The 22,648-nt window shown below is 39.9% G+C and overlaps 1 protein-coding gene across 1 annotated transcript in view; it reads right to left on the minus strand.

Moving 5' to 3' along the window:
* Positions 1 to 4,708: 4,708 nt before the first annotated feature.
* KERA (keratocan) overlaps positions 4,709 to 22,648 on the minus strand; it is a 45,419-nt gene continuing 27,479 nt past the window's right edge. The window contains exon 3 of the mRNA XM_088453828.1: positions 4,709 to 5,653. Coding sequence (XP_088309954.1) covers positions 5,484 to 5,653 — 170 coding nt within the window. The 3' untranslated portion in view covers positions 4,709 to 5,483. The remainder of the gene's footprint in view (positions 5,654 to 22,648) is intronic.

Genomic DNA, 22,648 nt, shown 5'->3' on the forward strand with positions numbered 1-22,648 from the left:
TATGCGCCCGTTGCCAAGCAAGAGTGAGTAGAGGGAGAGACCTAAACCACCTAGGAACCTCCTACTTGTTACATCACTTGGAGCGCATTCATCAAATATCAAAGTGTTTGGTGCCAAGTTCCAAAACTCAAAAAGTAACAAGTACTGTATCACCTACCTGTTCGCTCTCTGTGAGATCCAAACGCCTTTGATCACCAACACCTGCATCATCAACATCCTCATTCGTCATCGGGAGTAGTCCTGCTGCATCCAATGTTGGTATTCAAAGAATTATTGACTCCTCTCCTATCTGTGATTCCTCAGAAGGATCCTTGTTGACTATACCTGTTGCTGCTGCTGTTGCTGTCACTGGATCTTCATCCCAGAAGGGGACCAGGAGGAAGACTACTTGTAGCATATCCTCCAAAAAACAATTAACTGTCAAACAAACGTTTGCAAGGTCAAACAAGCTTGACAGCAACCACCCAGTTGCACAGCGGAGTACTGACGCCATAACAACTATGCTGGTATTAGATGTGCAGTATCCGCCATTACTGCAGTGGGTTTTCAACAGTTAATTAAGGTCCTGTGTCCTCATTACCAGATCCCTTCTAGATTCCACTTCGCTAGAACAGCAATTCCAAGTGTGTACAAGGACATTAAAAAATCTTACTAATGTCCTCAGAAATGCTGTTGTACCCACTGTCCACTTGACCACTGATATGTGGACAAGTGGGACAGGGCAAACTAAGGATTACATGACTGTGACAGCCTACTGGGTATCTGTATTGCCTACAACAGCAAAGGCAGCAACAACATCTACCTAAAGACAGCTGATACAGAGGCAGGCTACTCTGTGCATCACCGGTTTCACTAAGAGGCATACTGCTGAGAACCTCTTAGAAAAACTCAGGGAAATCATTGCTAAATGGCTTACCCCACTTGGACTCTCCTCGGTATTTGTGATATTGGACAATGCCAGCAATATTGTGAAAGCATTACAGGTGGGCAAATTTGATCACGTCCTATGTTCTGCTCACACAATTTATTTGGTGGTGCCACGTTTTTTCAAATCTGACACGCTCGTGCAGGAGATGCTCTCGGTGGCCTGCAAAATATCTGGCCATTTTAGACATTCGGCGACCACTTGTCAAAGATTGCATGACGAGCAGGTACTGTTAAATTTGCACTGCCATCAGCTGAAGCAAGAGGTAGTAACTCGGTGGAATTCTACCCCCTATATGCTTCAGTGGATGGAGGAACAGCAAAGTACCATCCAGGGCTATATAAGGGACTATGACTTTGGCCGTGGAGGGGGAATGCACCTTACTCAAGTGCATTGGAGAATAATTTCTGTGTTGTGCAAGGTTCTCAAACCCTTTGAACTTGCCACACGTGAAGTTAGTTCAGACACTGCCAGGTTGAGTCAGGTCATTCCCCTCATCAGACTTTTGCAAAAACAGCTGGAGAAACTGAAGGAGGAGGTGAAATGGAGCGATTGCCCAAAGTATGTCGGACTGGTGGATCAAGCCCTTTATTCACTTAACCAGCATCCACGAGTCACCAATCTATTGAAATCTGAAACATATTTTTTGGCAACCATTCTGGATCCTAGGTTTAAGTCCTACCTTAGAAGTTTTTTTTCAACAGACCAAAATCTGAAACTGTGCAAAGAGCTGTTGGTAAAAAATTGGTAGCTGCAGCCGCATGTGAAATGCCATACTTTCTGCAGCTGCCAGGAAAAAACTAAATTTTCTACACAGCATGCCTGCTGGTCATGCAGATCGTTCACCAAAAAATGAAATCTGGTCGGGCCTGAGAGAACTGCCTACTAGTGATATGTCTTCTACCGTGATTATGTGTGATAGTCCTCCACCATTCTATGAATGGAGACAGTATTTCAAAGATAACATTCTAATAGGCATATCAGACAAATTCTACGAGGAAGACCTCTACCAACAATTACCAACAATTACATCCAAAAATTACAGTGGCTCCAATGGTGCATTCCAGCGGGGATGAATTTATATTGTGTGAAGAAGAGGATGTACACACTGATGGGGATGACGAGGATGAGGACGACAATGACATCTGATATTTCAATGTAAAGCCAGTTTGTGTATGGGATCATTTCCATGTCCAATGCACAATGGCAGCTTGTTTTAAGGGGATCCAAACAAACCAATCATTTCAGCCACAATTAGCAGTCCTTGTCGCTGAAATGATTGGTTTGTTAAACTGGGAATGTCCTGTTTCGTATACAACATAAGGGTGGGTGGAAAGGCCCAAAGACTATTCCATCTTGCACCTTTTTCCTTTCCATTATTAATGTTATGGTTGTTTTAGGAACCAATGAATTTTTTTTATTTATTAATTTATTATCAATTTTGCAGCCAGGGGCTACACCAATGAATTTCTTTTTATTATTAATTATTCAGTCTGGGGCTGCACCAATGAATTGTTTTTTAATTAATTTATTATCAATTTTACAGCTAGGGGCTAAACCAATTATTTGTTTTTTAATTAATTTATTATCAATTTTACAGCCAGGGGCTGCACTAACTATCAATTCTTCAATCCTCAAGGGTATCCCAACCATCATCTTTGCACAGTCCTCAACTTTATTAATAATTATATCAATCAGTTTTGAGCCAGTAAGCTGCATGCAACCTTTTGGCCCTTTAACTAGATGAAAAAAATCAATATTGTGAGCTGTGAGGTGGTCAAAATTGACTGGAAATGAGTGGAAATAAATGTTATTGAGGTTATTAATACTGTAGGAACAAAAAAGGCACATTTTATATACTTTTAGCTGTTTTTTTATTTTTTTTTAAGAAAAGATCCAGAACCTAAACACAAAAACAAAACACGGAGGTGAGGTTTTGGCAAAACCAATCCAGATCCAAAACCAGGGGAGATCCAGATCCAAAACCACAACATGGGGGTCAGCGCACATCTCTACTCAATATGGTCTAATGTGCTGATTCTATACTCCAACTGAGACAAAATTGTGAAAACTGCCACTTGAGACATTTTGAATGTTGACTGATTAGCAGTTCATTTATTGAAAGAAAAGTATGGATTCAACATAGGGTAATATAACTGATGCAGTACCCAATCCTGTCTTAAGATAGCTCTTCTCTTCAGCTTGCAATGCAGGTGTTATATATACCTTTACAGAGAAATATTGGCATATGTCATACATTCCTAAATTGTAGCCTATTTACTGTAGTAAAACAATGAAAACATAGTACATTAGAAAATGAACTAAACAGCCTAGACAATAGAAAAAGTGATAAAATCTGAAACAGAAATACAGACACCAAAATATTTAACTATTGTCAAATAATTACATTCAACTAAAACCTGTTTACTTAATATATAGACTCAGCTGTTATAAATGTGTCTCCACCAATGACACGCAGGTTTTGTCTGCAAATAATCAGATTAGCTTTGATCTGATTGGCTAGATTGTGAACTTCCTACTTTACCTGTCTTTTATATAATGTATATTGGTGGAAGTCACTTAGCGTCTATGAAGAGTTTTGTTAATGGAGAAAAGAAGAACAAAGAAAAAGGAAAGAACAGAAGCAGAACAAATATTATATGAAGGAAATGAGAAGGAATAGGATCCCTAAAGATATACAGTAGGTACAAAATAAAGATTACGTGAAAGGGAGAACAATTAGATGAAAAGGTATTTTACATGGTGTCGATGTTAATTTCTTTGTATGTTGACACTTACCTTCTAATTCTAAAGTGCCAGTGTTTTTGCAGCCATGAGTATGTTGGCATTTGCGGTTTTACTAGCAGCAACATACTGAAGCAGAAACAAGGATACATTTTACATTTTTTTATGTTGTTTAACAATTTCCTTTTTAAATTAGTTTAGCCATGAGTCGATCAGACTTGGGCTGATTCCCACTAATTTATATAACAGACAATACACTGTGAGTTCCCTGTTGAAGAGTTTCCAGTCCATCTTGCCATATCCTGGTGCAGATTATTATTTTCATGTGGAGATCCCAAGCTGCTCACCTCTCCACAGTTCCTATAACTAGATCAGGCTATGAGTGTTGCTGCTTCTTTCATAGGTGGATCAAGCTGGGCTAATTTATTTATTTAGTACACATTCAAAATGTTAGTCTTCATCAAGTTGTTAATGATGACTAGTGTGTAATATACTGTATGTGCCATATCAAATTACTCTTAAGGTGTATCTTGATGCACTCTAAGCAGTAGCATATGTATAATGATTGCAGAGTATGTGTGATGCACACAGGCCCCTGGGTCAATGGAGATCCACATGATGCACCATATATGCATTGAATTTACCCTCTTTGCGACCACCAGTGCCATTTTCCTGGAGACATTGTGCATGCACAGTGACAGAGTCTTCAGCTCATGTGCCTCTGTGATTTCTACCAGTGGGTATGCGGGGTGGGTATGATGTAAATTGCACAGGGCCCCCTCCTATGTTAAATGCTCCTGGCTTTTAGCCACATTATTGCACACTATTTTACTTTGCCTATTAATAACCAGGTCAAAATGTTTGAACCACATAACTGTGCTCAACTTAAAATACCCATTAATTTTGCAAATGTAGGGGATTTTCCTATATATTGAAATGGTTCCATGCGATCTATAATAGGTATAAAATATCAAGATACAACATCTTCTTAAATGTATTAATCAGAACATGATATCATTATTTATTTATGTTATATATTTGTATGACATTTTTACAGATTTACATTTGAATTCTGGTGATCTATATATCACAAATGAAACAGGAAGAGTACAGATACATTGACATCATTCTACTGTTAAATTAATTGTGGTACATAGTGTTCATGTAAACCATGGCCAAGAGAACACTTAGTCAATGAGTTTTAAATTGCATTAACAGCATGTTTTATTTTTCTTTGGTTTTTTTAAATATAGGAACATGGTAAGAAGTACCCTAAATAAATGCTACAAAGATTTTACAAAAATGCAATGCAAAATCGTACATTAAATATAACAAAGTCAAAATACTGAATATTGATAAGGGAATCTGAGAGGTTTCTATGTTTAATTAGTTATATGAGATCTCATTTTAAAGGAGAACTCTAAGCATCTATATTTTTTTTTAAATGGAATGTATCCTTAACATATCCCAAGTAAAATAATAGGGATTGCACTATCATGAATCCCGCAGTTCATGGGGTAGTGATTTACTTTTGTCACACACCTGTTCTGTTCTCAGAGCATTAAAGTATGTTTCCCGGACACTGACTGAACACATCATTGAGCTTAATCAGAGCTATCCAGGTGCTGTATCTGTGAGCTACAGTGGATGTCCATGGTCTATGACCTCACATTTTTACTAGTTGGGGGAACCTGGACTTTGTAATAAAAGAAATAGAGTTCACCTTTAAAATTCATACTACAAAAGTCACCTGAGTAAATGGTAAAAACTTAAATTGATCTAAATCTATTATGCTTAATGTAGCTCAAAATGCCTAAATAACTACAGCTTGAAGGAGTCTGAAGCAAATCATAAGTTCAAGTGGAATTGGAGGCTGAATTTCATTTCCATCCAGGCGCAAATAACGGAGACGAGGTCCACTTGGAAAATGAGGGTCAAATGGTTCTTTAACTTCATTAGGGCATATAATTGTACCATTTATGTCTGTAAAATATAAATTATTTGATATGATAAATGCAAAGTTTGACAAAGAAGAATTGATTACATTTGCTATGAATCACAGTATTACAAAATAGAATGTTTTTTTATCTTAATTACATGTGGTAATTCTGTTCCCAGTTTTAGGCAAACATTTGTGACAATTACAGAAAAACATAACATTAATGTGAGCAGTAAAAGCTTTATGATTGTTATCCTAGATTTATAAAGTACACTAAGTAGACAAATTTAATTGGACACCAAAAGTTTCAGCTGGTTTGGCATGGGTCCACTAGTTGTAATGCATGGTCACATTAACTCTGAGAAGTATAGAGGTTTTCTCGATAACTCTGTGCTCCCTACATTGTGGCAGTTCTACGGAAACAACAAATGTTTTTATCAGGATGGCAATGCCACCTGTCACCCGAATGGACTGGCCAGCACAGAGTCCACATCTTAACCCCACTGAGAACCTTTGGGACGAATTGGAGTGACGGGTTCTAGGCTGACTCGACTTTCTGCAGTGTCACAGATGGTCAATGTACTTAAGGTGGAATGGCAAAACCTACTGCCTGCTAATGTTCAGGAACTTGTGGACAGTTTGTTTAGAAGGGTGTCTGCAGTAATCACTGCACGTGATGGACCTACAAAGTACTGATGTCAATAAAATCTTGTTGATCTATTTGCTGTTAGTGTCCAATCACTTTTGTCTACATAGTGTAGTAATATATTCAGCAGCACCATTCAATAAAGAGATAAATGTACATTAATAACAAAACAGGTTGTACATTGACAGAGAATATGAATTTACACTGATCTCTAGAACATTTTGAAAGAAAATGTAATTGATACGATAAACACAAGTGCTTGTTTTGTTCCATGGATAAGCCGCAAAAATCATTATCATCCATACATTTTCTACACACACCCAGCAATGCTAACTGGGCTTTGCTCCAAAGAAATAAAACTCTTTGAACAAGGGTAATGTAAGTTGTTTGTAATACAATTTATTGTACAGTAATAAATATTAAGTCTCCTTACCATTTATGGGGTGGGATGCATCAAGCCCAAAATGTGGTCAAAATTCTGAAAACTCATTTTTTGGGAGGTTTGACCACATTCCTCTTATGCACCAAGCTCCGGAAAGTGAAACTTTCTGGAGCTTGTACCCCATAGGTAATGCCATCTATAGATGGTGTTGCCTAATATAAAACAAAAGAAAAACAATTCTGGGTGCTAAAACATATAGAACAATAGTGAAATAATTAAATCGTATCTGAGCTACACGCAACAGGTAATCTTGTATTATCACACACAAATAACTATAAAAAAGCAGTGATTAAATCATCACATAGATGGCCCATATATTTTAACACTAAAGACCAGATAATTTCTTAAAGTAGTACATATTTATTATTCCAGAAACACTTCTTGCCCTCTGAGGAAACCATCAGTGTATTAGGATGGAGAAATGCATCAGGGTTACTACTGACTCTTACCAAGTTACCTGAGTGTTGTAATACTTTGTTGCCACACAGATGTATTAACAGGAACTGTACAGCGACTATTGTGTGCATAATACTTTGCAAGCTGAAGCCTTGATCTGAACCAGCATATCATCTGCCTGTCCTTTGGAGCTGATGGCTGGGAAGCATCTGCCAACTCTCACTGCTTGTTATTTGCTGCTCTTACAGATGGATTCATTGGAGATTATAGTCCAAATATCTCCTGGTTCAATTACTGCTGATTTTGCCCCCAGAGCTGGAGGTACAGTAATTGTGTTTAGATTGCTTGATCATTCGGAGAATATACATAACTAGGAGGTGGCTTAAATTGAGTAATGCTGCAAACTGCCCCATATAACTATTTCTGGACCGGACTCTTTTTGAAAACTCCAGTTTTATATTCACAAATATATGTACAGTGACTAGTAGATTCCACCAAGTAACAGCTATATTTGAGCACTAATTTTAATTAATAATGAAAGACTTGTGACATTGGCTAATGAATGATCACCAACTGCAGTGGTGGTTATTAACTATTGAGTCCAATATGTTTTCAACTAAATCACTTTGTGTATGGTTTTATTGATGTTTGATGTGCTCATTACCATGGTAGGTGGTTTTTGCATAATAAATATTTAATACATTAAGAAATTATCTGGTCTTTAGTGCTTAAATATATATGCCCCATTTTGTGCTGATTTAATCACTGATTTTTTTATAGTTCCCTAATAGAAGTCTATAGGCTTCTTACCACATAATTCCCTAAGAAGGACCCAATAGGATCCCCCCAGTGTCCCCTGTGGCTTGTGGCCTGACAGCTGTTCATGCAAAAAGGACCATATTATATTGGAAGAGCTGTCCTTTGCAATTTTAATTGCAACTGTACATGAATACGGCATTAGTAAATGCCACTATGCATGCAATAAGTGATGGGATGTATCACATCTAAAATGTGATGCTTTATGCATCATTCCCATAGACATGGGTTTCCCAGTGGATCAGATCCGCCTGCCAAATTTGGTTCTCAAAATGAGGCAAAACATAATTTTCCTGGATCTTGTGTGTTTTATACACAGGAGAGTGCATAGTAAGGGCTATGGGCTGTAGTTGTGCTTCAACAGTTGCCATTAGAGAAAGTTGTAGGAGGTTGAAATGAGTGAAAAAAGTGGAGCTAAGCTTACAATTGTTTTTCACAAGGCTTCTTTAATCTGTATGTCTGTGAGGGTCAGACACTAGCAAACAATGAGCAACACAGGCTGCTCCTGTTTGTGAAATGAGCTGCACTTACAATTGTTTTTCACAAGTGTATCTCTATCATCTACATTGCAGTATATATTGTGCATTAAGGGCAGATACAGTACTGTGATTGCAAGCTTAGCTGAACAAAAAATAGTGTGCTATGTTTGAATGAGCTGCACTGGCTCTGTCAGCTTCAACCCAAAATAATAAGTTGAAAAAAGAGGATTTTTTTGAGGATTAAAAAAATTCTTAAGTATTTTAATTCAATTTAGATATTTAAAGGGAACACTGTTTGTTTTTGATAGGCAGCATATGTTACCATACTTATTGAGTGTTGTGTCCTCATCAGCTGAACCCCAAATAATATAGATAGAAAACATATTTTTTCTGTTTTCAAAATAAATCTAAAATATTTTATAATTCAATTTAGATATTTCAAAGGAAGATTGTGTATTTTTGAGAGGCAGCATTTATTAATCTACTTACTGGATGTTGCGGCCCCATCAGCTACACCCAAAAATAATAAAAGTTTTAAATAAAATGCCTACTGTAAAAATAATTCTCAAGTCTTTTATAATTCAATTTAGATATATAAAGAAATATTTGTGTTTTTGAGAGGCAGCATATATTACTGTGCTTACTGGGTGTGGTGTCCCCTTCAGTTGCAATCCAAAATAATAAAAGTGGAAAAACAGATTTTATTTTCAGTTTAAAAATAAATATCAAGAGGGGTATTCAATATGGAACGTTAACTTCACTGTCGAAGTTAACGTTTCATATCGGAGTTTTTATCTGCGTTAAAGTATCGGGCGCGCTCCCGCTTATCCCCGTATTCAATATAAAATTAACGAAAACGGGAAACTCCGAAGTTGGATTTGCGTAAAGTTACGAATTTTTCCTTAAAAAAATTGTAAGACCCCCCTAAAGTTGTAAAAACATGGGGGATCATTATGGGTGCCCCCGTTTTAGCCTTTAATTGAAAGTCGGGGATTTAAATAGCCGCAGCAGGTGTTTTTTTTCCGACATTGAAGAAGTGATGCAGAAGAACACTTAGGCTATTTTTTTCGTTTTTTTAAGTGGTCCCATCAAATTTGAGGTACATGAAAATGGGTACTAGCATATTTTATGTCCCTAAAGTAAGTTTTTACAAATTCTGCATTTGTGCACCTGGCGCTATAATTCTATTCTTCAAAACACCATCCGCATACTAACAGAATAGCCCTGAACCTATTTCCCTGTTCTTAAACAATATTTTCCTTTTTTTTTTTCACCCCAATTTTTAAATAAATTTTTTGGGGTGTCCCTATTTTTTTTAAAAACTTTTTTTGACACAGTTCTTTTTTAAATGTCATTCCCAGGGGTGCAGGCTATTTTTTTAAGCCTGCACACCTAAACCCCAATTCTGCACTTTTTTTCGACACCTATTCAATGGTGAAAAGTTATCCCCGTTTTTTATCAAAGACTTTTCAAAACTGCGATAAGTCTTTGAAATTGAATATGGTGTAAAAGTAAAACCTGCGATAATGACATCATACCTCCGATATTAACGCAAAAACAATGTTTTCGCTCCCATATTGAATACCCCTACAAGTCTTCTATTAGTCAATTTAGATATTTCACAGAAATATTAAAGCAGCATATATCACTGTACTTATTTGGTATGTTTTCCCAATCAGCTTCACCCCAAAATAATAAAAATGGAAAAACATATTTGTTTTCTTTTTAAAAAAAATCTCTAGTCTTTTATAATTTAATTTAGATATTTTGAGAGGCAGTATATATTACTGTACTTAACAGTTGCACCCCAAAATAATAAAAGAGGGAAAAAATTCTAGTTTAAAAATTAATATATTTGAATAAAACTGCATTGTAAAGGTAACAGTCTCTCACTTCCTTATTTCATTGTACATTCATTTGGTGTGGTCGCAGTTACAAGTTTAAGTACAATAGTTTTACTCCTGTCCTGGTAATATTCAATCATGGATCAGTCTATAGAAGAACAAGAGCATCCCAGTACTATTGTTGGCAGTCATAGTAGTTCGTCAACATCTTTTAAGACAGGAAAAGGGGTAAAAAGTGTAAGTAAGGACATTCCAAATCTAAACAATGTTTGACAAGAAAACATCACCTCTAACTATAAGGGGAAAAGTTACTGCCAAAAAATGGAAAATTTCCAACATGGCAAGGCAGGGCTGCCATCAGAAATTATGGGGCCCAGGACTGACAAACAGACAGGGCCCCCACTGGGTAGGGGGGGAGGAGGGCGTGGCAGAGGTGGATGGAGCTACACCAAGGGTTGGTACACCAATTTGTTTAAAAAGCCAGTAAAAAAATGCTGTAAAGCAATATTGATTTCTGATTTTATATATATATTATATATATATATATATATATATATATAAAAGCCAGAACCACATAATACATTGAAAAAGTCAGATCCTGGATCCACATTTCATGCCAGAGAGGGCTGGCAGGACTAGAAGGGGTACATAGAGGGCTGGCAGGACTAGGAGGGGTACATAGAGGGCTGACAGGACTAGGAGGGGTACATAGAGGGCTGGCAGGACTAGGAGGGGTACATAGAGGGCTGGCAGGACTAGGAGGGGGATATAGAGGGCTGACAGGACTAGGAGGGGGATATAAAAGGTTGGCAGGACTAGGAGGGGTACATAGAGGGCTGGCAGGACTAGTGGGGGAAGCACAGTGTAGAGAAGGCTGGTAGGCTGGACAGGGAAGGCTGGCAGGACTAGGAGGGGGATATAGAAGGCTGGCAGGACTAGGAGGGGTACATAGAGGGCTGGCAGGACTAGGAGGGGGATATAGAAGGTTGGCAGGACTAGGAGGGGTACATAGAGGGCTGGCAGGACTAGTGGGGGAAGCACAGTGTAGGGAAGGCTGGCAGGACTAGGAGGGGGGTATAGAAGGCTGGCAGGACTAGGAGGGGTACATAGAGGGCTGGCAGGACTAGTGGGGGAAGCACAGTGTAGAGAAGGCTGGCAGGCTGGACAGGGAAGGCTGGCAGGACTAGGATGGAGACAGGGAAGGTTAGATTGACTAAGGGGGAAAGCACTGGGAAGAATGGCTGAAAAGGGGGAGGACAGGGAAGGGACAGCTGGCTGGACTGGGGGGGAGCACAGGGCTAGTGTACCTGTAGAATTTCAGCCAACTATAATCAGCGCCGAGAGAGAGCAGAGAGAGCCCGGGTGGCTCTGCTGGCAGCAGTGTTACATCGGTGACGGCATTTCAAATATGGCGCCTGCTGCGAGCCAATCACAGCTCGCGGACCAGCAGCCAATCAGGAGCAGCCGCTTCTGATAGGCTGCCGTCCCGCGAGCTCTGGCCAGCTCGCGGCTGGCACCATAATTGACATGCCGGCGGCGGCCCAGTATTTATCAATTCCAGTGCAGCACCGCTGCGTCCAGGCCCCCCTCTCCTTCAGTTCTCTCCAGGCCCGGGACTCGAGGCCCGGCAGTCCCCCCCTGATGGCGGCCCTGTGGCAAGGAAATGCTCAGACCATGGCCTTAATTTGCAAGTTGTGGTCCTACTACTTCTCTTTCAAATTCATGCACTAGAATGCCAGGGTCAAACACAATCAGGGTTCCTCTGTGACCTCGCATGCACCACCTTTTTGCTAGCTATCTAGTATGTGTCACCTCTAAAACAGGCAAATCAGTGCACAAAAAAGAACATTAAGGCTGAAGAGCAAATTGTTGGTTCACAAACTTTACAGATTCCTGATGAGAGTGTCCATGAGTGCTATGTGAGAGTCTGACATTTCTGATTATGACACTGTAATCCTAGGGAAGCCTCCTTTCACCATTTCTGAATGTTCTGCAAATGTGAGAATGAGTAGTAGTAAAAGTAATGATGATGGTTTAGACATGAAAATTGAGGAAGCTACTTTGGAAGTGCAACTTGATGTGGGGGATAATTGAATATCTGATGATGATGATTATGATGATGAAGAAGAATGTGTTGGACAAGAAGATCAAGTTGATAAAATTCAGTATGATGATGTTTGTGTTGAAGTAAGTCAGCCACCAGTGGCAGCAGTTTATGCCAGTGATAAAAAGAAGCGAATTATCATGCCTGGGCAAATGACCAAAAAAGCCACCCCTACCCAATTCCTGACATTTGTAAAGGCATCTGTACCATTTGTAGTGCCAAAGTAAGTACAGGAAGAGACATTAACCATCTAGGCACCTCGTCCATATTATGTCATTTGCAGCAAGTTCATTCAAGTTAATCAAATCTGCAAAAATTGTATATATTAACTAGAGAATACCAATTTTGATTCTGAGAAATTTGACAGAACTGAATTTTGGGGTTCTGAGTCAAACCGAGGCATGGCTCGGTTTTTCCTGGCAAATTTGGTTCTCAAAATAAGACAAAACGCCCTAATCCCGGGAATGTTGAATCTCGCGTGTCTTTGATTGCATATAAGTCCCTCCCTGTCATATCCCAATTCCTCTTTGAAGCAGCTCCACCTTTGTGGGCTGGCTGAAAGCACTGCACAGATCAAAATAATCTGTTTAGGCTTAGCTATGTGTTAAAAAAAATAGGAGAAATGGTTAATTAAAAAATATGTGTGAGGTTCCCCCCAAAAACAATAACTAGCCCTGGACCTCTGAGTCTGGTCTGGTATCAGAAAATAGGGGAAAAAGTGGTGCGGGGTTCCCCTTATTTTGTAATAACCAGCACAGGGCTGAACCAGTCAGGGGGATAATGCTAACATTAACTAGACCCAAATTGGAACCTTATTCCTTTTTTCCACTGATCTTCCAATACCAGATCAGACTGAGAGGTCTGGGGATGGTTATTGATTTTGGGGAAGACACCAGTATTTTTTTTCAATTTAACTTTTTTGCTGCTAATAGCAGCATCTAAACTAGCAGCCTTGGAGAAGTATGTTGGTAATATTAGGCTTTTACTTTTAGGCTGTTAATTGGAAAACATTCTATAGGGTTGTATATTTTATAAAACTGCCATCCTGTCTGCCACTATGTTTCATAGGGGATGTAGTTAGGAAGCTGACGGTTGAAATGCCGACAGCTGGCTTCCCGACTGTCAAATCCCGGCAGGGGTCTAATGAAAGACATCGAAATCCCGATGCCTATCATTATCCCTATGCCAGGAACCCGACACCCAGCAGACCGAACGACGAAGGAAAGCCCTGGCGGAAGGCGCGGTCAGCTGCGAGGGGGAGGGTTAGGTTAGGGGCTTCTGGGGGCAACTTAGGGTTAGGCACCCCTTGGGAGGGTTAGGGTTAGGCTAGGGGAAGGGGGGGTTAGGGTTAGGCACCCCCCGAGAGGGTTATGTTTAGGCTGTGGGGAGGGTGGGTTAGGTTTAGACACTTAATTGGGGAGGTTAGGGTTAGGCACTGGCAGGAGGTTAGGGTTAGGCATCCCTAAAGGAGGGTTAAGGGGGGGGAGAGGGATAGAAATAGTTAATTACTTACCTTGTCGGGATATTCACTGCCGGTCTTCCGGCGTCGGGATTTGATCATACTGATCCTGTTTCATAGCTGTTCTGTATTCTTTAAACTGCCATATATTTGTGCCACTGTTTAGTCACTTAGTTTAGTCAGCCAACTTTGGCCAATATTGGTGAAAACAATATTGTGAGCTGTGAGGTGTCCAAAACTGACTAGAACTGACTGGAAATTAATGTTATTGATATTAATAATACTGTACAAACAAAAACAAGTCCAAATTACATGATTTTAGCTGTTTTCATAAATTTTGAAAGAAATCCAGATCCAAAGCCAAAACGACAACAGGGGAGTCTGCGCACATCTCCAATTTGATGTAATAAAATGTGTTCATAAAATGTATTACATATGGGTGTGCATGCATATGCAGTACTTGCAGTTATGGTTTTACTTTTGAGATATTTAATTTTTTGTTATGGATAAAAAGTCCTTAAAATATTCTGTAAAATATCTATGAAAATTCAAAAGAGGCGATTCAAATGTTAGGGTCGGCGGATCTCAGTGCCGGGCACCCCATGGAACAATTCAGTTGTTGCTCCATTCGTACATGATAGCTGCCGCCACCGGCATTTCTGCTTGCCTGACGAGGTGAGCAAAAATATGTGATAAGTCCTAGTTTTTGTCATCTAAATTGCTATTTGGTAGCCCTAACTAGGACTTTAGACGAGTTTAGCCATTTTACATGGCTAAACACGGTCTAATTATGGACCGACAAGAATTATAATTAATGGGCTCCCAAAAACAATTGAATTATAAAATTGGGTGCCCATTAATTAGAGTGTCTTAAGAAAACAATTTAACTGCCCCTAAAGAGTACAATGTTGATGTGGTCCATTATAAGTGTTTAGCAAATAGACACATTTGCACAAAAACTAAATGCATACCGCTGCATTGTTGCTGACTTGCACAGTACCCCAATTGAAAGTTATGTGGGAAGTGCAAACAGTATGTAAAGTAATAGGGCCTGATTCATTACAGAATGCTATTGCTAAAGCGTACACAGACGGGAGATTGTTGCATGCTGCACATGTGTATGCATCGCAGTGCGCGAAGGCACCATTGTGATTGCACTGTGATCACACAGACCATGCAGAGCCATCACAGAGTGATTGACAGGCAGTGAGCATTTGTGGGTGGTGATGGGGAGGTGGTCGGAGAAACGCGGACTTACCTGACCATTTGAACACCGTTGAATGGGCGTGGATAAATTAGCCATTGCAACTGCATACACAGCATGAGTACTCACTGTGTGCAATGAGGTTAGCAATTTCTAAGTAGGGTCAGGGCTGCTGTAATTCTGCGTGAGGGGCCGATGTTTATGGCAGTTTGCAAGGTATTACAGGTGTGAGATAGCAGTAGTGGGAGGCATTGGGCATCTCTATGCTGGCAGTGTAATGGCATTGTGATAGTATTCATTAGCATATGTTTGCAGCAGACCTGCATGAAATTATGGAGCTGGGATTGCAATAGCGATCCTTAATGAATCAGGTCCATAAACAGAAGAGGACATAATCAACATTAGGGATAAAGAAAGTAGACACTTATGGGCATATTTATAAACATTTTTTCTACTAAATGTTCTACTAAATGTTTTCACATTATTGTAGTGTCACCAAAATGTATTAATGGGCAATAGGAGGAGAAATCAAAAATTTCTTCTCCAAGACCATTTTGTTTGGTCTTTGGAAATGTGATGTGCTCAAATTTCATCTTAGTTTACAGTACACAGCAAATGACCGGGGTCACAGAGAAACTCACCGGATCACTGGTCACCGATGTGATTTAATGCGGAGGGGCGGGAGCCGGCAGCGGTACATGCACAGTCACACTCTCAGGGTATATTTTGTGAAATCGAGGAGACAATTTGCAGGGTCAGAGCTTTCTCATAAGCTCTGCCCCTGCATGCAAATATTAGTACATCCAAGTGATATTTCTGAAATTCCCAATGCAAATTTAGGCACAAATATCACACATCAACCGCATTTTAAATGTGGATTGTAATAAATAAGCCTCTTAATTCTATGCCATATAGAAAACAAATGAATGATCACTCACAACTAATAATTTAATAAATAGTTCCTCATAATGCATCTAATAAACAATGGAGACAAGAGAAAGAGAATAAATACTGTGCACATCCAAAGAATTAAGCAAGTCAAACCTGAATGAAAAATAATAGCAATATTTTCCCAAAGGACAAAATAATATCATTCATTACACGTAAAAACATTTAAAACAACAACAGAAGATAGCAAATAACTCACTAATATGTCTATTTACTAAGCAGTGTTAGGAGACAGAGTGAAAAGTGATAAGAAAGTGATAAGGTGCCAGCCAATCAGCTCCCAACTGTCATTTTTTAAACACAGCCTGTGAGATGACAGTTGGGAGCTGATTGGCTGGCACCTTATCACTTTCTTATCACTTTTCACTGTGTCTCCTAACACTGCTTAGTAAATAGACCCCTAAGCCTCCTATCATGAACAACAACATGATGAGTGGGAGTGGTATGATAGAATAAAAAATTATTAAGGTATGGCAGGAGGAGAAATATGTTGAACGCTGAATACATTTTGATTAAGCCTATATACTGTAGAACAGGAGAGGTCAGTCTATTCCAGACCTTGTAAGTATCAATTTATTGAGGTCTCATGATAGGCACACACATCTTTTTCTTTGAGGTTCCTTGCAAATAAAACATACAAAGTCTGTGTGGGAATAAAAATAGGTTTTAAAAACCAGTTAGCTAGTCACTAATTGGCTTTTAAAACACGCTGCTGTCCCCAAAGTGGGCAGTGAAGCTCCCTACTGACAGTATTCCTGGCTCCTGATCACCATAGAGTACAGAGACAGGGGACATCAGTAAGGAACAAACCACACAAGAGCATCTGAAGCCACTGGGGACCTATAAAGGGTGGCAGGTATTGCATCTCACACGCTAACCTCACCTAGGGGTCTATTTATCAAGCAATGAAAAGTGTGGGAAGTGGACCAGTAGAGATGATTGGTTGCCCATCGCAACCAATTATCTCCTACCTATTATTTTATAGACTGTACTTGATAAATGCTACTTCAAAGCTGATTGGTTGCTATGGGTAACTTTTCCACTGGTTCACTGCTCCACACTTTTCACTGCTTGATAAATAGACCCCCTAGCCTCCTCCGGCTCCTATACACCTGAGAGCACAGCGACTCGGGACAGCAACGTGAAGAGGACACCATTGGCACCACCAAGGGATAGGGAAAACAGGGACAGGGAAAGTGTTAGGTAAGGAGGCAAGCCAGTCTGACAGTGTGCTATTTACTGCACAAACCCAGCATCACACAAATATTCACAAAACAGATTAAACATTCTTGCCATAAAGCAACTAGTTAATTTTATCTCTGGAAACAACTTAGTGAATATTAGTATTTTTATTATTGTTACATTTTGCCTTATTTACCAAGAGCTAACACAATGCTGCAAAACAACTACCAAATTTTTCTTTTAAAACACTTTTTTATCTCTCTTCCTATTCTTTTTTATTTATTATTTATTTTATTTACTTTTAAGTTCTCCATGTCTGCCCTATTATATAGTTACAATTACAACAAAGCACCCACATATCTGAGCACATTTTGCTTTTGTTAACCAAGAGCTAGCACAATGGGCCTGATTCAGAGCCGGACGCAATTAGCGCTCGCTCGTCCTGAAAATAGGGGTGGCTATTGAAATAAACCGTTCGCTCTTTGCGGTCTGTTCACGCCTCTAGGTCTGAACGAGCGAACAAAACTTGCGGTCGTTTTTTGAAATAATACGCCCCCTGGCCGCTCGCATCCTACGTCATGCCCGCTATTTATTAGATTAATCGAGTACATCGACCAGCTTATGAGCCGCTCGCTATTCTTGTGGTTGGTTTTTGCTACCACAATTTTGCGAGCAGTTCTGGCTATAAAATAACCCAGTGACGTGGTCAATGACGCTGCTGTATTAATTATTCACACCCTTCACATGCCCGTTTTGACCTTTAAGCACGCCTGCGTTCGGATCTCCACCCCCCGTTTTCAAGCACCTTCTCCTGTTACCACCCACATACGCCTCATTCTGTCACTCAAAATAGCAGGCATTCGCTATTTAGCGAACAAACGATTTTTGGCCGCACTGACTGGTTCGCGCATGCGTATTATGATCTGTATGCATGCGCAGTTGGGCAAACATCGCTCGGAGCGAACGAGCGGCCGCTTACGAGCGGCTCTGAATCAGGCCCAATGTTGCTGAACAGTGACTAGCTAATTGGCTTTTAAAACACATTTTTTTTTCCCCACAGTCTTTGGAGTTTTCTATGTTTTACCTATTGCTGCTGTCTATAATTTGCACACAGCGCTCATATACTTTTGACCAATTTGAAACATTTGCTTGAGCTGCTTTATACAGCGTGGGTCTTGTATATATATATTTTTTTATTTGCACAATTCTTCCTTATAGAGAGCCAGAAAAGCTTGACAGCAGATGTTGAATGTATTTCTTTTAATAATAACCCCTCTGTATATGATTGAGATGATAGGCTTCCTATAAATCCAGTGTAGTAGGAAATTTGAGATTATGGGGTCTATGTACTAAGCAGTGTTAGGAAACAGAGTGAAAAAGAAAAAGAAAGTGATAAGGTGCCAGCCAATCAGCTCCCAAATGTCATCTCACAGGGTGTGGTTGAAAAATGACAGTTGGGAGCTGATTGGCTGGCACTTTATCCACTTTCACTCTGTCTCCTAACTTAGGAGACAGAGTGAAAGTAAATAGACCCCTAAAGATTCTAAAACAGATCCGTAATGAGAGGATACCTGTTTTGACTGTTATTTGGCTTTGTCCTCTATAGTCTATGTAGGGGTGAAGTGTACAATCTTTATTGTTTTAACAAAGAAAGATACTCCTCCTGCTGGAGAGATGGATGGTCAGAAGAATCCTCCTAGATTCTTCTTAATATTATCCTTTATGGCCTCTGGCTTGAAAAGAAAGTAGCTTCTATCATGTGACAGTACAGACTCCAGCAAAAGGTTAATTTTATGGTCTCCAGGTTTTGATATGGAAGAACCTGCTTCTTCTTTTAAACTCATCAAAGTAGGCTGCCCATTAAAAAGGGAAGAATAATACTAAAAGCATTTGAGGACAATAAAAGGTTAAAGGAATAGGAACCTGCTTACTGTGGGGCTGCTGGTAGAGTTGCTCTTGTATAGGTATATGATGGAGAACTGTATCTAGATGAGAAAGTAATGGGGGGTATCCACTAGACGATAAAGTTGAACGATAACGATAAAATAGTTCGATAATCGTTCGAACATTGTTTGAACATCGTTAGAAAATTTTGTCTTTTAGACATCTATCATCGTGCAAACATGCTGGTCAACCTGATGATATCGTCAGGCTCAGCATGTTTCCAGATGATGGATGACCCTGCACTGAACGTCTGCTCGTTCAGTGTAGGCACATCACACGACTGACAAACGACTGCACGATTACAATGTCGTAATCGTGCAGTCGTTTTCAGATCTTGTAGTGGATGCCCCCCATAACAAAACAAGTTTTATCCAAGATCTCTCCTCTACAGTTTCAGCCCTAGGAAGTGTTGCCTTCATGTTGACTCCTAAACTTAGCTTGAAACTTCCTGTCATATTATCTTGGGTTGCTGAGTCTTCGAAAATTAGAGAGGGACTTTGACATTGTATTTTAAAATGAGACCAGGGTTAGAGGGAACATTTATTTCACCTTTTCAAGGAGATTTTCAAGCTTGGACCTTTAGGACCTAATGCAGAGATGTACTTTCATTCGATGATGAACGTACTTCTCTGATGTTTCCCGGTCTGCGTCTGCGCAGGACTCGTTCTGCACATGTGCAGAATGAGTCCTGCAATAAAGCTTGCAGACCCCCCAAACGCAGCATGATTGACATGCTGTGATGTTTGAGGGATGGAGCGGAGGCGTGGCTTGTCACAGTTCCCGGAAACGGGACCTGTCCTCACAAGCACAGCTAGAGGTGTCTGACACCTTCTGCATTTGCATCTGAGATGGACAGATTTACACAGCTGCTAGTGTGCTGCTCTGCAATCCATCCATCTCTGAATCAGGCTATTAGTTTACAGTTGTCATATATAACAGAGTGCAAGAACAAGCAAACTCACATCAAACCTTCTCGTCCCGCCAAAACATGCCATCCAAATGTTGCCCATTTAAATATGCAACTCGCACAATGTAATAGGGTGCGAGTTGTAACCTCGCACAAATCTAGTAAAAAAAATAGTCTCATTTAAGGCTAGCGAGTTTAGTCTTAGCAGCTTGCACAGATCAGTGAGATCTGTGCAGCCTGTGCCTGGTGTCTGGAAGGGAATGTCCGGCCTGTGCTGACTAGTGTGGGGTTGTGAATGCTTTGGCAGAGGGACCCCATCAATTGTGTCCCCCTGCTGTATAATTACAACCACGCTAGTTAGAGCCTGGTGTTGTTTGTGAATAATAAAGGGGACCCCCTACTTATTTTGTCACCTGTATTTCCACAACCAGGATCGGCTCAGAGCCTGGTGCTGATTGATGAAAATACAGAGGACCCCTACATTTTTTTCCCCTGTCTTTTCACAGAGCCTGTCTGGTGCTGGTTATACTTTTCAAAGGCAGTCCACATACTATTTTTTCCTTGTTTTAACACTTTTATTCACTTTAACACACAGACGTCTGCACGGATCTCACTGATCTGTGCAGGCTTCTGTCAAACACGTTACTGCTAATGGTTACATTAGCTAACTTGCACCTTGTAATAAAACTCTCATTACAATTTGCGAGTTTTCACCCAGTAACAATAGCATAAACCGTGCATGGGCTCACATGCCAGATAAACTCGCACCTTCCAACTCGCAGGTTATTACATACTGCGAATTTGTAAACAAACACATCTTACTTGCAGTGAGACAATTCGAGTCCATACTCGCACAAAAACTCGGCACCTATCACATTTCCTCCGTGGTCTGCTGAGCAGCATCATATGCCACTGAATCCTGATGGAGTAAACCTGACCTTTATAATCACCTTGTGTGGGACTTTCCCAATTACTATATATATACAAAGAGTGAGGATTCTTTAACTAATGTACCTATTTCCACATACAGCTCTCTGCAAGCAACAACCTCAATAACATCAGAAGTACCCATGCAAACAAAGTCTACCAAGTTAACCAAACTAGAAAAGCTACTTCTCAGTGAAACATATGCCTATACTTTGATATATTTTCTTTTAACCTTAGATACACTATCCTTGTGAGCAATGCTGAGTTTTTTATTTGTACCTTCTGAGATTTATGTAACAGTTGATAGTCTAAATGATGGAAAAAAAAACCTGGCCTTTGATTTCTTCTCCCTCTTGTCAGTAAGCCCTAGTACTGGCTGGAAAAGACACTCAGGGGTAAATTTACTAAGATGGGAGTTCTATTAAGAAGTGATGTTGCCCATAGCAACCAATCAGATTCCAGGTATTATCTTCTAGAAGGTGCTAGATAAATGAGAAGTAGAATCTGATTGGTTGCTATGGGCAACATCACTTCTTAAATAAAACTCCCGTCTTTGTAAATTTACCTCTCAGATTTACTGGTGGATTTGTCAAAAAATAAAATGGAAACCACGTTATCTTTAAAACTGATGACATTTGTGATACCAGGCAAACATGAGGGTATCTCTTCTGATCTGCCCTGGTCTTGCAGGGAATTGTAGTAGTGTATTGAACAATATTTCCCATATTGCTCTGGAGGAGGGAGGACAAACACATGGGCAGTAGGTGAGGAGAAGTCAGGTGGCTGAAGAGGAGGAGAAAAAATGAGGTCTTAGAGGAAGATTGGAATAGGCAGAAGCATTTGGTGCTGGTGCCGAGGTGTGTTTGGTGCTAGAGGAGCCAATGTCAGGCTGCAGAGGACTGGATATGTATCTTACACAGCCTGTGAGTCACAGTTGAAGAAGTTAGGAGGAGACTTGTTAAAGAAGTATAGGGATGCCTGTGCAGAAGACACATTCCCGCTAGATAGAAGAGGAGGAGGTGGTTGTTGTACCCACTGTTCTGTGGTGTGATGGTGGAGAAGGAGAAAGAGAGGGAGGCATAATCATGAGTTCCAGTGAAATGTGGAAAGTAGAAGCAGCCCAGTGTGGGAGTAATAGTCAAGCACATATTGAGGACAGATGAGTGTTACAGAGACTATCCAGTGCTCCAGACAAAGCTGACATTAGCTTTAGTGATGACAAACTGCAAGAAATACAGCATTGCTGAGATCTGTTCCAATATCAGCTGTGTCCACCTTATAGAGGGGAATACTAACCTTTGCTCAGTTCCGCTCTGAAAGTAGAAATTGTAGTCAAGGGGAGTACATATATTTGTTTTGATTACATTGTGTTATACATACTAATAAGAGAATCACTGAGACATCTGTGACATCATATTAAACCTGCATATTATTAGTTAGCTAAGCTAGAGATAAGGGGCCTATCCATTAGCAGATTAATTTGAACGATGAACGATATATCGTTCAGTCGTTCAATTTATCTGTCATGGATAGGCCCTGAACGATGACAGATACGAACTCCCTGGCTGACAAATTGTGTCTTTCATCTCTTCAACATGTTGGTCAATTATCGCTTATCGCGACAGATATTAGAAATATCTGTGAGTTTATAAGCGGTAAACGACGAACGATATTTTTAATGAAAATTAATAGAAACATTAAAAAAATCCACTCCCTGAATGATGTCATGCAATATCGTTCA

The sequence above is a fragment of the Taudactylus pleione genome, unplaced genomic scaffold, assembly GCF_031769625.1.
Source record: "Taudactylus pleione unplaced genomic scaffold, aTauple2 ptg000040l, whole genome shotgun sequence".
Classification (NCBI taxonomy): domain Eukaryota; kingdom Metazoa; phylum Chordata; class Amphibia; order Anura; family Myobatrachidae; genus Taudactylus; species Taudactylus pleione.